The sequence below is a fragment of the Dromiciops gliroides genome, chromosome 3 (assembly GCF_019393635.1).
Source record: "Dromiciops gliroides isolate mDroGli1 chromosome 3, mDroGli1.pri, whole genome shotgun sequence".
NCBI lineage: Eukaryota > Metazoa > Chordata > Mammalia > Microbiotheria > Microbiotheriidae > Dromiciops > Dromiciops gliroides.
The window spans coordinates 505,002,933-505,017,570 of record NC_057863.1 but is presented as its reverse complement, the minus strand read 5'-3'; the positions used below and the strand labels follow the sequence as shown (position 1 = coordinate 505,017,570).

At 40.6% G+C, this 14,638-nt stretch overlaps 1 protein-coding gene across 9 annotated transcripts in view; it reads left to right on the top strand.

Moving 5' to 3' along the window:
• Nucleotides 1–14,638, top strand: part of PKNOX2 (PBX/knotted 1 homeobox 2) — a 382,423-nt gene that overhangs the window by 316,029 nt on the left and 51,756 nt on the right. For all 9 annotated transcript variants that reach the window (XM_043997764.1, XM_043997763.1, XM_043997765.1 and 6 more), the window contains one exon: nucleotides 11,945–12,133. In XM_043997764.1, coding sequence (XP_043853699.1) covers nucleotides 11,945–12,133 — 189 coding nt within the window. The remainder of the gene's footprint in view (nucleotides 1–11,944; nucleotides 12,134–14,638) is intronic.

Genomic DNA, 14,638 nt, shown 5'->3' with positions numbered 1-14,638 from the left:
TCCCCTCCCCCTTCCAGAACCTGGAAGGGTTCAAATCCTGGGCCCTCCATTTACTGCTTGTGTAATTTTGGCCCAGTCACATCTCCTTTCTGCACCTCAGTTTCCTCCTCTGTTAAATGAAAGGGTTTGACCAGATGATCTTGACTAGATGATCCATTTTTTTTTCTCTGCATCTATGAGCTCATGATTATTTCTCTTTTGCTCCAAGGCTATTTCATCTTTGATCGGTCTTGGGGAGTTGCTGGTTGGATTACAGCTTTGATGGTCCATTTCTACACTCAGGCTGCAGATTGTTTTACTGTCAATACTTCTTACAAAGAGAGAACGTAGGGCCACCATGGAATTTTGATGGTCATAAATTCTCCTGAATAGAAATAGCAAATTAGAATTATCTTTCTTTGTTTGCAGGTGAACATGAGGCTAGAAGAAATCTGCCACAGGTCATTGGAATAAGTAAAAGGATCCTGCTTTTATATAGCACTTTAAAGGGTTTCATGAAGCATTTCCTTAACAATTCCCCTACAAGTTGTGTAGTACATATATTATTTTCATTCCCATTTTCCAGATTAAATGACTTGCTTAGGGGGGCAGCTAGATGGCACAGTGGATAAAGCACCGGCCCTGGATTTAGGAGTACCTGAGTTCAAGTCCGGTCTCAGACACTTGACACTTACTAGCTGTGTGACCCTGGGCAAGTCATTTAACCCCCATTGCCCCCCACCAAAAATTAATTAATTAATTAGTTAATTAATGAGTGAGTGAATGAATGAATGAATAAATAAATGACTTGCTTAGGGTCACATGGCTAGCAAGGATCAGAAGCAGAACTGGAATTCAGTTCCCATGACTCCCAGGATCACTCTATAAAGCTGCTGTATCCTTAAGAAGAACACAATTCCTCAGACTGAGCTCTATTCAGCTCTGTACCTGCCACTGGGTCAGCTCTGGCCTTATCTCACAATATGTCCCCATATCATGGTTTGTTTCTCAGCTAATCCTGTGAATCCCTGCCTACTCTCCCTGCCTACTTTCTAGGGCATTGCAGATTTGTTGCTATCTCCATGATGCTTTTAAGATCTTTCTTGAAAAGGAGCACTGTGATTATTTCTGCTCCTGCTTCTTTCTTTTACAAAACACTTCCTGGACCCCTACTAACAAGAGATCTGTGTCCACCTCACCCCAAACCTTTAAAGAGAGTTCAGTCTTCCAGGATACCCATAAGGAGTAAAGTCTCTCCTCTTTTTTTCTACTGGCCTAGAATAACTGGGAAAGCAGGCATATGGGTTTTTCACAAAGTCACATTCATTCACTCACTCATCCATCTATCCAATCATTCATTCTTTCATTGGACAAATATTTATTGTTTCCATTTTGAGGAAGGTGTACCACATAAAGTATTTAGGTGCTGCAATGTGGGGATTTTACAGAAAAAAAATTCAGTTCCTACTTTCTAGGATTTTAACACCTTCAAGGGATTAAGGGGAAGCAAAATGAACAGCCATGAAACCCAAATAGATTGTGATAGCTATAAATATAAACACTTTTTTCTCTTAAAAAAAGTTTATTGATAACTTTTGGTTTTATATCTCCTTCGTTTCCATATATATCCCTCCCCACTTCCCTACAAAGCAAGCCTTCCCTTATATCAATAAAAAAGTGAAGATTAACAAAGCCAACCAATACATCCCTTGTATCTTATAACGTATGCAATATTCCATACCCATAGTTTCCCTGTCCCTCACCTCTACAAAGAAAGTGAATTTTATCAGCTCTTCCCAGAGGCTAAGCTTGGTCATTATAATTATACATCATTTCTTTTCTTTTTTTTGTTCTCTTTACATTGTGCAAGTCATCATGTATGGATTATTTTTCTGGTTCTGTTTGTTTCACCCAGCATCAATTCATCTGTCTTTCTATGATACTAAGAATTCTTCCCATGTCATTTCTTAGAGCACAGTATTATTCCGTTCGGGCACCAGAGAAATGTTTTAACATTCCCTAATAGACAGGTGTTCACTTTGTTTCCAGTTCTTTGTTGCCACGTAAAGTGCTGTTATGAATATTTGGTTCATATGGGACTTTCTGTCTTTGACCTTATTGGGTTATATGCTGAGTAATGGGATTTTTAGGTGAAAATTTAGGAGGGAAATTTTAGTCATTTTCTTTTTAACCTAATTCCAATCGCTTTTTAGACTAATTTGAAGCTTTATCAACTGTTATTGACATGCCTGTCTTTCCACAGCCCCTCCAACATTGACTATATTGCTCTTTTGTCACCATTGCCAAGCTGCTGGTTGTAAAAAATGTGAACACAGATAGTTTTTAAAAATAAAAGTCCCAGCAACGGCCCTGGAGTCAGGAGTACCTGAGTTCAAATCCGGCCTCAGACACATAACACTTACTAGCTGTGTGACCCTGGGCAAGTCACTTAACCCCAATTGCCTCACTAAAAAAAAAAAAAAAAGTCCCTTATAATATCCTTGTGAACAAGAATTCCACAAATAGGATGTAAGCTCTTTGAGAAGTACAAATTTTCTTTGTATTCCAGTGCTAGGCACGTAGTAGGCACATAATATTTGTTGAATGATTGATTGAAACTGGATAGACAGTATCACTAGTACCGGTGGGTGGATTCTTATTTGTTTGTACAACTATGCCCAAAGTATTGATTGATAAATGGATGTCAGCCTAGATGCACATCTCCAGACATGTGCCTGTTTTCCTCTCCATCTGGTTCGACATTTTTATTAATGACTTAAATAAAGACATATGTCACACAACAAATTTTCAGATAACACAAATGTGAGAGAAGTAGCTTACAGCCTTGGATGATAGGTTGGAAACAAGCCAAAATTTAATAGAAATAAATGTAAATTCCTGCACTTGAGGTTAATCAATCACATAAGTACTGATTGGGGAAGGCATACCCAGAGAACAGTTCATGCGAGAAAGGACTGAGGGGCTTAGTAGACCACAGCTTCAATAGGATTTACTACCATAATATGGCAGCCAAAAATGCTAACCTGATCTTTTAATCTTTCTTTGTATCCTCAGTGCTTGTCATAGAGCCTGGCACTTAGTAGGCACTTAATAAATGCTTGGTTGAATAATTCATAGAAGCATAGTATCTAGAAAAAAGAGAAAGATAGTCCAACTGTATTTTGCTGTGGTAAATTTGGGGTACCAAAATCAAAGGGAGACATCAACACTTTATCATGAGTCCAAAGTAGGGTAACATAGGGTCTTCAAACAATGTCATATGAGAAATAATTGAAGAAACTAGTGGTGTTTAGCCTTTAGAAGAGAAGACTTAGGGAGAACAGTATGGTTTTCTTCAAATGTCTGAGGAGATGACATGGGAAATAGAGTTTAAATTTGCTTTGAGTAGCTCTGAAATGACAAATTTAAACCAGCAGAGGGAAGATAAAGGGAGGGATTCGAATGGGGAGGAGGTGACGATAATTGTCTTTAAGTACTGAAAGAGATGTCATATGGAAGAGGAGCTTTTTGCTAAACTATGACCAATTGGTGGAAATGACAGAGAGGAAGAGTTACCCTCAAGATGAGGTTAAACAGAGGGCAGCTAGGTGGCACAGTGGATTCAGGAGGACCTGAGTTCAAATCCAGCCTCAGACACTTGATACTTACTAGCTGTGTGACCCTGGGCAAGTCACTTAACTCTCATTGCCCCAGAAAAAAAAGATAAGGTTAAACATCCTAATAATTAAGATTGTCCAAAAGTAGAATGGGTTGACTTGAGAAGTAGTGAGTTCCTTCTCCTTGAAGGTCTTTGTGTAGAGGCAGGATTGATCCCTTTGTCAGCAACATGGTAGAAGGGATTCCTGCTTAAATAAAAGTTGGACTACATGACCACTGAGATGAGATAATATGATTTCATGATAGAACTCATTCTGAGGAAGAACTTTTGAATAATTAGAACTTTTTGACAGGAGAATGGATTGCCATGTAAGATAGTGGTTACCCTCTCACTGGAAATGTTCAAGTAGAGGTTGCCAAAATACCTGCAGGGACGTTTTAAAGACCATACCTATGTGCGGTGACAGATTATACTAAATGAACTTGGAATTCTAAGATTCAGTGATTCTAAAATCCTGCACTATAATGGGCATGGGGGAGGGGGGGAACAGTAAGTATTTCATAGGGAACATAGAGCTAATAAGTATAAAGTTGGAAGGGATCTCAAAGGACATTTAGGCCAACTATTTTCTGTGTGAAGAAAGTGAGGCTCATTGAGTTTAATTGACTTATCCAGGGGCACAAAACCACTTTATGGTATGGAAGTTTTATAGGAAAAAAAATACTTGGAGAAAGAAATGGAGCTTGTTCTTAACAGATTTACAGAGAATACTTACTGTTTTCTATGGAATTGTTACTATACTGAAAGACAAAAACGATATTCAAAATAATCTTGGAAAACTCGTCATCAGAATGAAATTCAACGGGAACTGGTACAAAGTGATCCGTGCTTAGGAGCAAAATCTCAGCAGTACAAATGTAGAATGAGGAAGACGAGGGCTTATTGTTGACCAAAAAATGAACATGAACAGGCAGTGGAGTTCTGATGTGGCAAATGGCTTGGTTTGGGAAGGGAGTACAGACACAGAGACAGAGAATGAAAAGGAGAGAGAGAGAGAGAGAGAGAGAGAGAGAGAGAGAGAGAGAGAGTTAGTTTAAGTACTCACTATGTGCCAGACACTATATAAGATGTCGGCTGTATGCATAAAAATCATCCTTCTGCTGTATTTCTTAGTTAGACCCAAACTAGCATATTATGTCTCATTTCATTTATTGTGCTTTTAAAAAGAACGCAGATAAAGTGGAGAGGTTGCCAAGAACAGCAAAGACCAAAAAGTAGAAAAAGATCATGGCATTTAGAGCTAGGAAAGAAGGTCTGTGGAGTCTAGTCCCCTCGTTTTATAGTGAAGGCCCAGAGGAGTTGTTGCTTCTGAGTCATAAGTACTAGGATGGAGATTTGAATTCGAGTCTTGATTCCCTTTCCTTTGCTTCTTCTATTATACCACACTGCCTCTTGTATGAGAAGAAAGTGAAACAAATTGAAATTTTTTTTTTCCTGGAGAGGAAGCTGGCTCAAAGATGACTTGAACAAAATATTCAACTATAGGAAGGTTTTATAAGTGAGGTGCTTATCAGTTGTTTTCCATGTTTATGGAAGACTGAATAAGAGGAAAGGAGCTTAACTTAAAGCTGGCAGGATTTTAGTTGGACATAAAAACAAACTTTTAACCAACAGAGTGATAAAACCCTAAGAGGCCTAGTGAAGCTCTAAGTTTCTATTTCTAGACAGTGTCAAGAAGGGAAGTGACAACCATCTGTGCTTTACTGTTTAGACATTTATCAACCTGAAGACAAGGGGCTGGATCACACGATCTACCATGGGGTCTTCCAACCCAGTGATTCTGGGCCATTTGGAAGATGTTAGAGAGAGGTGGGGAGCAATTATTGTGAAGTTGCTGGACAAGACACGAGGGAGGGAAGGCTGGAGAAGTAGAGGAAGAGATATGAGAGAAGTGAGGATGGCTTTACAGCTGTTTTAAGTATCCCAGGGTCCTGCGTTCCTGATGTAGATCCTCACTTCTTCTAATTACATTGTCCTGCCAGAGGCAGTTAGGTGGAACAACAGTCAGGAAGACCCGAGTTCAAATCTGGCCTCGACTTACTAGCTGTGTGATCCTGGGCAAGTTACTTCATCTCTGTCTGCCTGAGTCTTCTCAATATAAATTGGGAATTATAATAGGATCTGTCATCAGGGGTTTTTGTGAGGATCAAATTAGATAATATTTGTAAAGAACATGGCACAGTGCCTAGCACATAGTAGGCACTTAATAAATACTTTTCTATTCCATTCCTTTATTCTACAAATGACCAAATCTCAGTTAATCAATAGATGATTACTGAACATGTTTTGTGCCCAGTACCATTTAGGCATTATTACAAATATAAAATAAGGTGTCCACTCTCAGAAAATGGCAAATTAAGGCAATAGCCCAGGCTAATCCAAACCCTACTTTTTTGTGGGGCAATGAGGATTAAGTGACTTGCCCAGGGTCACACAGCTAGTAAGTGTCAAGTGTCTGAGGCCGGATTTGAACTCAGGTCCTCCTGAATCCAGGGCCAGTGCTTTATCCACTGCGCCACCTAGCTTCCCCATCTCAAACCCTACTTTTTTAAGACTAGTAACACTCATTATGATCTTAATTTATCCTCTTTGCCTTTGCTAACCTGGCCTGTGGGTAAGACATAGGATTTTTATCCTCCACTTTGTCAGTCAACTGTGTGCTTAGTGCCTACCCTGGAAAACACTAGAAAACCAAAGAAATAGTTGACAAAGTCTTAGCCCTTGGAGAATTTGCCATCTAGTTCAGCAGTCTCCAAATGATTGATCTCAATGAGTGCTAGGATGATAAAGTGGGGAGAGTACCAAATTTGGAATAAGAACACGGGTTTAAATCTCAGCTTTACTACTCAATAAATGTAGCTTTGGGCAAGTCATTGCTTTTCTCTGGGCCTTGGTTTCCTCCTCTGTGAGATAAGGCAGTTGGACTCAATTTTCACATCTCTTCCAGCCTTAAATTACAGAGCCCAATTGGAGGCTGGTAGTTACCATTATATACCTCACTACTTTCAGTACTTTGGGGAAACCTCTCCCCCTGCCCTCAAAACTCACCCCAACCTTGTTCATGGACTGTCAGAACCCTCCTCTCTACTCAGTTCCCCATTGATTACAAGGATGCAGGTAAAGAGCTGACTGATTCTCGCACTATAGTGGGTTTGCTGAGCAGTTGCTCAACAAAGAAAGGCTGGAGACTTCCCATTCTAACTGAAGAGTCAAGACACAGACAATCACAGGCAACAAATACAGGCAAGAACACATAAGCACTTGTGATGTCTGGGACAATCATACGGTACTAAATACATAACCACTTCTGTCCCCTTGAACCAAGCTGAGTCAGTGAGTCTGTCAACAAGTACTGACTGGGTACCTACCGGATAGTAGTACCATATCAGGTACTTAGAATAGAGATTTAAGAACAAACTCAATTGTGACAAATATCCCTGATTCAATTCTTTATTCTGTTAAGGGCTAAGATATGACACCTGAGATAATTATGGGGGTTACCATAAAAGAACAGAGAAATGATGGGATATGAGCATTCCCACACTTGAGCAATATGTACTGCCCATGCAGTATGCCAGGCTTAAAATAGGTGGATGGAATATATGTCCATGCCACCGAATATATTGGAGGAAACTGAGTCAGACTTAATCAGATGCATGGGATTCAGATGTCCATGGCATCAGGCATATAGGAGGGGGCATAGAAGCCAGGTGTAGAATGAGATGGGTGGGATGAATACTTCCAGCCATCTGTATAATATTGTGGGGAAAAAGAAAATATTAAACCAAGAGAATCCAACCTCAACATTTGTCAAAAGCCGTTCCCTCGACCATACCTTGACTTCATGCATGTCTCCCCTCATGTGACAGTTCAGTGTCTGCTCTTACATGTATTCCTCATTTTGTGATTGGATGGCATCTTGGCCAACTGGCATCTGATAACTCAGAATAAAGGCAATTAATGTCTTAAATGATAAGTTCCCATAATCCAAGTCTCATATGGATTTTAAAATTGAGGATAATAAATGATTGCAAAAAATGTGAATACATCTTGACTCAGAACACAATATATAATTATGCAACAATTTCAAATAATACCCCTTTTTTTTACTTAGTATACAATTACTTTTTTGAAAAATCAGAACATATTTAAATACAAGTTAAAGCACAACAGAATCTCAAAGAAAACTTTTTTTTTTGAAAAAAGAAAACTTTTACAAATGTTCCCCTCTTTTTTTTTTTGGAATATGCTTATCAAAAATAATACTTCTTTACACTTGCCATGGCAACCAATTTGCCAGGGAAATGCTTTAAAGAGTTTGATCAAATAATCAGTTGAGAAAAAAAAATAACAAAAACAAACAACTCAGAATATGGGAGCACAATGCTCCTAGAATTAACATTGTATTATGAAATCAAAACCATCTTGCAATTTTTTCAAAATTAGATAGACAAATGAATAGAAGAAAATACACATGGAACAATAAAAGACAATGAAATTCAAACTAGGGAAATCTAAATGAATATGAACTTAATATTAATAAGAGTATTACAAAATATAAACTTGATCACATGACTATAAAAAGCTTTTACAAATATTTTCCTTGTTTTAGGAACTAAGTATAAGACACAATCTCAAAAGCATGAAAATCTCTATGAAAATAAACCCATACCATTAATTTCAAAACGTATATATAATAGCATAGAAATCCTATGTAACCTCTGAACTGATACTATTACTCTGAGTGAATTCAGAACACTTTTGATTCCGAAATCTAAAATCCCCAATACTCATATCAATACCTTGCTGCTGACTTCTACATTTCTGTAAAATATATACCCTTCCATGGCAAAAGAAGAGGAGTCTTGAACTATGTTGATGATTATCATTCTTATTCAGCTTAAGTTTTTCTTCTTTAACCCCTCTATATTGTCTGTCAGTCTTTTCACCATACAAATGCTTTATAAGATTACTAATTAAAGACAAAAGCAGGTTAGCAAAATTATGAACAAAACGAGTATATCTGGAATTCAAAGGGTTTTCTAAGGTTGTCTCAGAAGCACAGCCAGGCTGGGGAAGGGCTGAGCCTGAAGCTGCAAATGTAGTTACAGAAAGTTGAGCATGCGCATCAGATCTCTGGACTTCCCAGGCAGGGGAAGCAATGGGCTTGGCCATGGGGGGAGTAGAGGGTGGGGTCTGGAGAGGAGGGGAGGGACCAGCGCAATTTGAATCAGACTAGATTTTGAACTCAGGCCTGGATTCCTCTTCCCCCACTTGGCCTCCAGGCGCTAGGGGATTAAAAGCTTCTAGAGGGTGGGTCATTGCCTCCAGGCATGCAAAATTAGAGCAACAATTAGTGTTAGAACTGGGAAAAGCTGCAGGAATCTCTTCAGGTTTCTCTGAAAAAGCTTGGTTGGGAGAGGGAGAGATATTTCCTTGTGTAAGTTGCTGGCTCTTTTAACAAAAAGAAAAAGAAAAATAGAAAATCCACAAAAACAAAGCATTAACATGATCTTATCTCCCATTTGTCTGGTTAAACAGACTAAAATCAAAAATAGGGTAATTAGGGAGTTTAAAAGGTCCATTCGAAAAAATTTAAAGGGAAAACACAGCCAGTACACCAGTACTTAGTTAAAGGGAGAGGGTAGGGGAAATTTCTTACCCAACCAGAAGATCAGAAGACTGAGGTTTAGCTTTCCTCTTGGTGGTCAGCCATCTGTTAAGGGCTAAAATTCTAGCTAAACTGTCTAAAATATCTAATGAGTGGTCACCAATAAATTATAAGCTTTAGCAAGAGTTAGACTTTTAAGCATTTATTAAGGAGAATAAGAATTTGGTAAAGAGAAAGGCCTAGATTCCTAACTATTAAAGGGAGAGCACATTTCTAGCTTCGCTCTCCACCAGAGTCCAAAGGAAAGAGAGTGAGAGCGAGCGCCAGTCTCTTCCTTCCTCCTCCCACTAGCCTGCGTCACTTCCTGACGCCAAAGACAAGACTCCTGGTCTTGCCCTCAAAGACCTTCGCTTCATGGGTGGAACTCTTATACAGTAAGTCTCCAGCAGGTGGCGTCATTCCAATCATTACAATTCCAAAAATAAGTATATATCATCAAGAGCCAAAGGTTACAAACTGTTTTCAAAAGAAGTGTGACAGACTTAAAACGACCAAATCAAAACATGCTCCAAATTACTAATTGTAAGAGAAATGAAAATGAAAACAGTTCTGAGGTTACATCTCACAATCACATGACCAATAGTTAATGTTGTAGAAGATAGGTGCATTGATCCACTGTTGGTGGTGTGGCTGAAATACTCTAGATTTCAACTCAGAATTTGCCTAGGGGCAGCTAGGTGGCACAGTGGATAAAGCAACGGCCCTGGATTCAGGAGGACCTGAGTTCAATTCCAGCCTCAAACACTTGACACTTACTAGCTGTGTGACCCTGGGCAAGTCACTTAACCCTCATTGCCCCAAAAGAAAAAGAAAAATAATCTGCCTAGTGCCTGTACTATCTGACAGGCACTGTGCTAAGCACTTTACAATTATTACCTCATTTGATCCTCAAAACAACCCTAGGATGTAAGTGCTATTATCCTCATTTTACCAATGAGGAAATTGAAGCAGACAGCAGTAGTGACTTGCCCAAGGTCACAGAACTAGTAAGTATTTGGGGAAGCATTTAAAGTCAAGTGCTCCTGATTCTAGGTCCTGTACTTCCTGCACTCTGCCACCATAAATAGGCAATACAAAGAGACCTGTTAGACATGACTACAACAATGTAAACTAAAAGATCATAAAAGAAGATGAAGTGAGGAAATGAAAAGTCTTTAAAGATCCCAGACAGCTGATAATGAAAAATTACCTTCTCCCTTAGCAGGGAAATGGGGCGGGGGGGGGGGGGGGGGGGGGGGGGGGGGGGGCTACCAGGACAAAATATTGTATACTTTTTATGATGTTGGTGACAACTTGTTTTATTTTTGCAGTTAGGTGGTATGTGGAGTGGATGGAGTGCTAGAATTGGATTTAGGAAAATATAAAAACAAATCTTGCTTTAGGCACTTATAAAGCTCTGTGACCCTGGACAAGTCACTTACAAAAGCTCTCAGCCTCAGTTTCCTCATCTGTAAAATAGGGATGATAATAATAGCATCTACCTCACAGGGTTTTTGTGAGGACCAAATGATATAACACCTGTAAAGTTCTTTCCATACCTTAAAGGCCTTTCAAAATATTAGCTATTATTATTAGATATTAATTTTCGGGGCAGCTAGGTGGCGCAGTGGATAGAGCACCGGCCCTGGAGTCAGGAGTACCTGAGTTCAAATCCGGCCTCAGACACTTAACACTTACTAGCTGTGTGACCCTGGGCAAGTCACTTAACCCCAATTGCGTCACTTAAAAAAAAAAAAGATATTAATTTTCACAAAGGAAACTTCATCCTGGAGAAGTTGAAATGGTTGTGATATAGAGATAGAAAGCCTTAATGATATTTTTTTCTTTAAAGAACAAATATCACTGACCTCAAAGAGCTCCAGGAGACAAAGACTTCTAATAGGTTGTCAGAATACATAATTACTACAAAAAGAATGTTGATAGATTGGGGGGTGGAGATTAGAAATTATTTTGAGGGCAGCTAGGTGGTGCAGTGGATAAAGCACCAGCCCTGGATTCAGGAGTACATGAGTTCAAATCCAGCCTCAGACACTTGACACAAGTAACTGTGTGACCCTGGGCAAGTCACTTAACCCCCATTGCCTCACGTAAAAAAAACAACAACAAACAAAAAAAGAAACTATTTTGACATTTTGGAGAATTAGGATAGTATTAATCTAAGAAGGCTTCCTGGAAGAGGTTGGATTAGAACTATACCAGCTCAGAGATAGAGAATCTCTATATCTCCTGTTCTAATCCATGGCAACTTTTCTGGAGAAAGGGCCTTCTTACTATATATTTTTTTGGTTTGGCGCAATGGGTGTTAAGTGACTTGCCCAGGGTCACACAGCTAGTAAGTGTCAAATGTCTAAGGCTGGATTTGAACTCAGGTCCTCCTGAATCTAGGGCCAGTGTTTTATCCACTTTGCCACCTAGCTGCCCCCTAGAGAAAGGCCTTCTTAAGAAGCTCTTGTTCCCTTGGATACTGCTGCAGTGAGTGATGCTGCTTTTCCTCCTGTGGCCTTGGGGTCATACAGATGGGAATGGGAAGAGGGCATGAGTGTGTATGCATGATACCAGAAGGGATGCCATGGCCTCACCTCTCACTCCTTCCCTTGCCTTCCCCACCTCTCCAGATGGTGAAAGCAATCCAGGTTCTGAGAATCCACCTGTTGGAGCTGGAAAAAGTGAATGAACTCTGCAAGGACTTTTGTAACCGTTACATCACCTGCCTCAAGACTAAGATGCACAGTGACAACCTGCTCAGGAATGACCTTGGAGGTCCCTATTCCCCCAACCAACCCTCCATAAACCTGCACCCACAGGTAACATACATCTCATGATAGGCTTCCTCCAACTCAGGGTTGTTGGGGCCCTCTCTCATGTATTCTCCAAGGGGGTAGCTAAAAGCCCCTGAAGAGGGGATTCTGTGAGTGGAGAAGTCTCCAAGATAATGCTGAGCAAAGTGTTCCTGTTTATAGGTGAAGCAACTCTTGTGGAGGAGAGTATTTTCTTTGAGGCGAGGACAAAACTGAGACTCATACGCAGGCAGCCTGGCTCCTGGTTTTACCATAAGCAGCACACCTTCAACTCTAGTGCTGAAGTGCTCTGGCCTGCCTTAGCTGTTGGTTGGTGGTGACTACTATGGGCACACCAACAATTCTTTGGCACTTTTCTGACTACTGGACAGTCCACCTCTCCTTGACCACTCTCTTCTGATGGTTCTCACATCTTCTCACCCCACTACTGCTTCATCAGACACTTTAATTTCAGGTTCATGACCCCAAAACTTTGCTCAGTGTGACTGTCTAATGGTGCCTCTCCAGTTCCCTCCACTCCACCTCAGTTTCAAAGAAGCTAGAAGGTAGGAAGAAGGGCAGATGCTATATTCTAGGTTGGGATAAACCACTCCCATAATCCTCTAACCCATAGTTTGAGAAGCCCATCACCTAAGGGAAAGATCTAATGATATATAATCACCAAACTTCCATCCAAAGATCAGCCTTGATATAAGCCAGGCTTCACCTTGGTGTTGTTTGCTACTTGTATAGAACCATTGGCTCCTGTCCTAGAAGGCACGGCACAGGGGTCCTAGTTCTTGGGTAGAAATCCCAACTCTACCATTTAGTACTTGGGTCATCCCATGCAAGGTGTTAATCCTCTATAAAGCTCAGTGCCCTCTTCTGTAAAACGAAGATTGGAAGAGATGACCTCTAAGGTCCCTTCTAACTGTGAATCTATGACCCTATGAATAATACCTCCTTCCTTTGATTCTTCCTGTTCCACTATGGGGGTATGATGAGGAGGAAGGATGACTTTACCTCCTTTTCCTTCAGTCTCAACATATTGGCATGTCTTCTGAAGAAGGTTTGTGATGACTCATTCTCTTCGAGCAGCCCATCTGGTGGGGTGAGAGAGGTGGGGAGTGGTACAAATTGAAATGCTAGAAGGGGGACAGAGGAAGACTGCGGGATCTAATTTCTAGGAGATCTTATAGAACAGGAGCCCTCCTGTACACAAAAAGCCTTATTTCCAGGACACTTTAGATTGGATGGAGGCAGGCAAAGGGAGGGGAGGACTTCAAGAGACTCTTTCTTTGATAGTGAGCCCCATCTCCTGAGGTTTCACCCTGAAAACAAATACCATCCCTGCTATGTAAGACCTTTGTGGAACTGGGAGACAGTGAAAGGTGTGGGGTGGGGGCTTTGGATTATGGGAGGTGTGGGACAAGAAGTTTATTTCCTCTTTTGATTGCCTGAAATAACCAAATCATTTTATCACAGATCTGAAGAAGCCGCCCAGGCTTCTGTTTGCTAATATTCTCTTGAAATAGACTCATTCCTTCAGAGTCTTATTGTACTTTCCCTTATGATCAAAATTAGCAAGAAACTTGCATAAAAGAGGACAATAATTGCTCAACGAGCATCTCGTTTGTAATTTATTAGTTTCTATTATTGTGGGTTGCTATAGCAACGGTGCGCAGCCCCGGTGACGGGAGAGATCCGAGATAGGAGCTGAGGAGGCTGTGAGGCCTCACCAAATGGAGATGCACATTTTTATCAGTAATTTTCATGAAAATAATAAGTGAGGAGTTAATGAGATGGAAAGCCATCCTGTGGCTATTGTGAATTTTTTTTAAGTGTTGATCTAATTAGAATGCATCGGTCAGGAAAAGTAATGAGGATTTAGTGCCTCACAGAGATGTGAGGATCATATCAGAAAATTAGCACAAGTCTTTGGAAATAATCAGGCCCTTAGAGAGGCACTGGATTCCCCCTCCTGGGCCCTCCAACTCTACCTCTAGGTCTGGAGTGGGGGGGGGGGGAGTTCAATGAGGAGCTATACCGTGGAGGGGGGAGAGAGAACTGGTATGACTTCTGGGCAGGCAGTAAGTGAGCAACTCTTTGGAATCCTGTTCGGGACTGGGGACAAGAATCTGGCAGGGTCGTCTGAGGGAGTTGAAGTTCAGGGAAGAAGGCAAGAATGGCTGTGGGTAAACAGGATCTCCAAGAAAACTAGCCCTCCTGGTTAGCCAGAGGACTTTTGATCTTTGGGGAAAGGAAGAGGCAATGTTTATCCATATCATTTCAAGCTTCAGACCACTGACCCTACGGATGGATGTTGCAAAAACCTCAACTTTCCTCAAAGGAAGGAAGCTTGGGAATTACCAGAGACAGAGAAAGAGAGACAGGATGAGGGAGATAGAGAGAGTTTGAGGAAGATGGAGTCGTCCTTTTTCTGGGAAGGACCAGACTCTGACTTAATGAGTTTCCCATGAACTTCTAAAACACTATGAAATGGGAGTGGTGGCTTTCCTGGGTAGAGCTAGA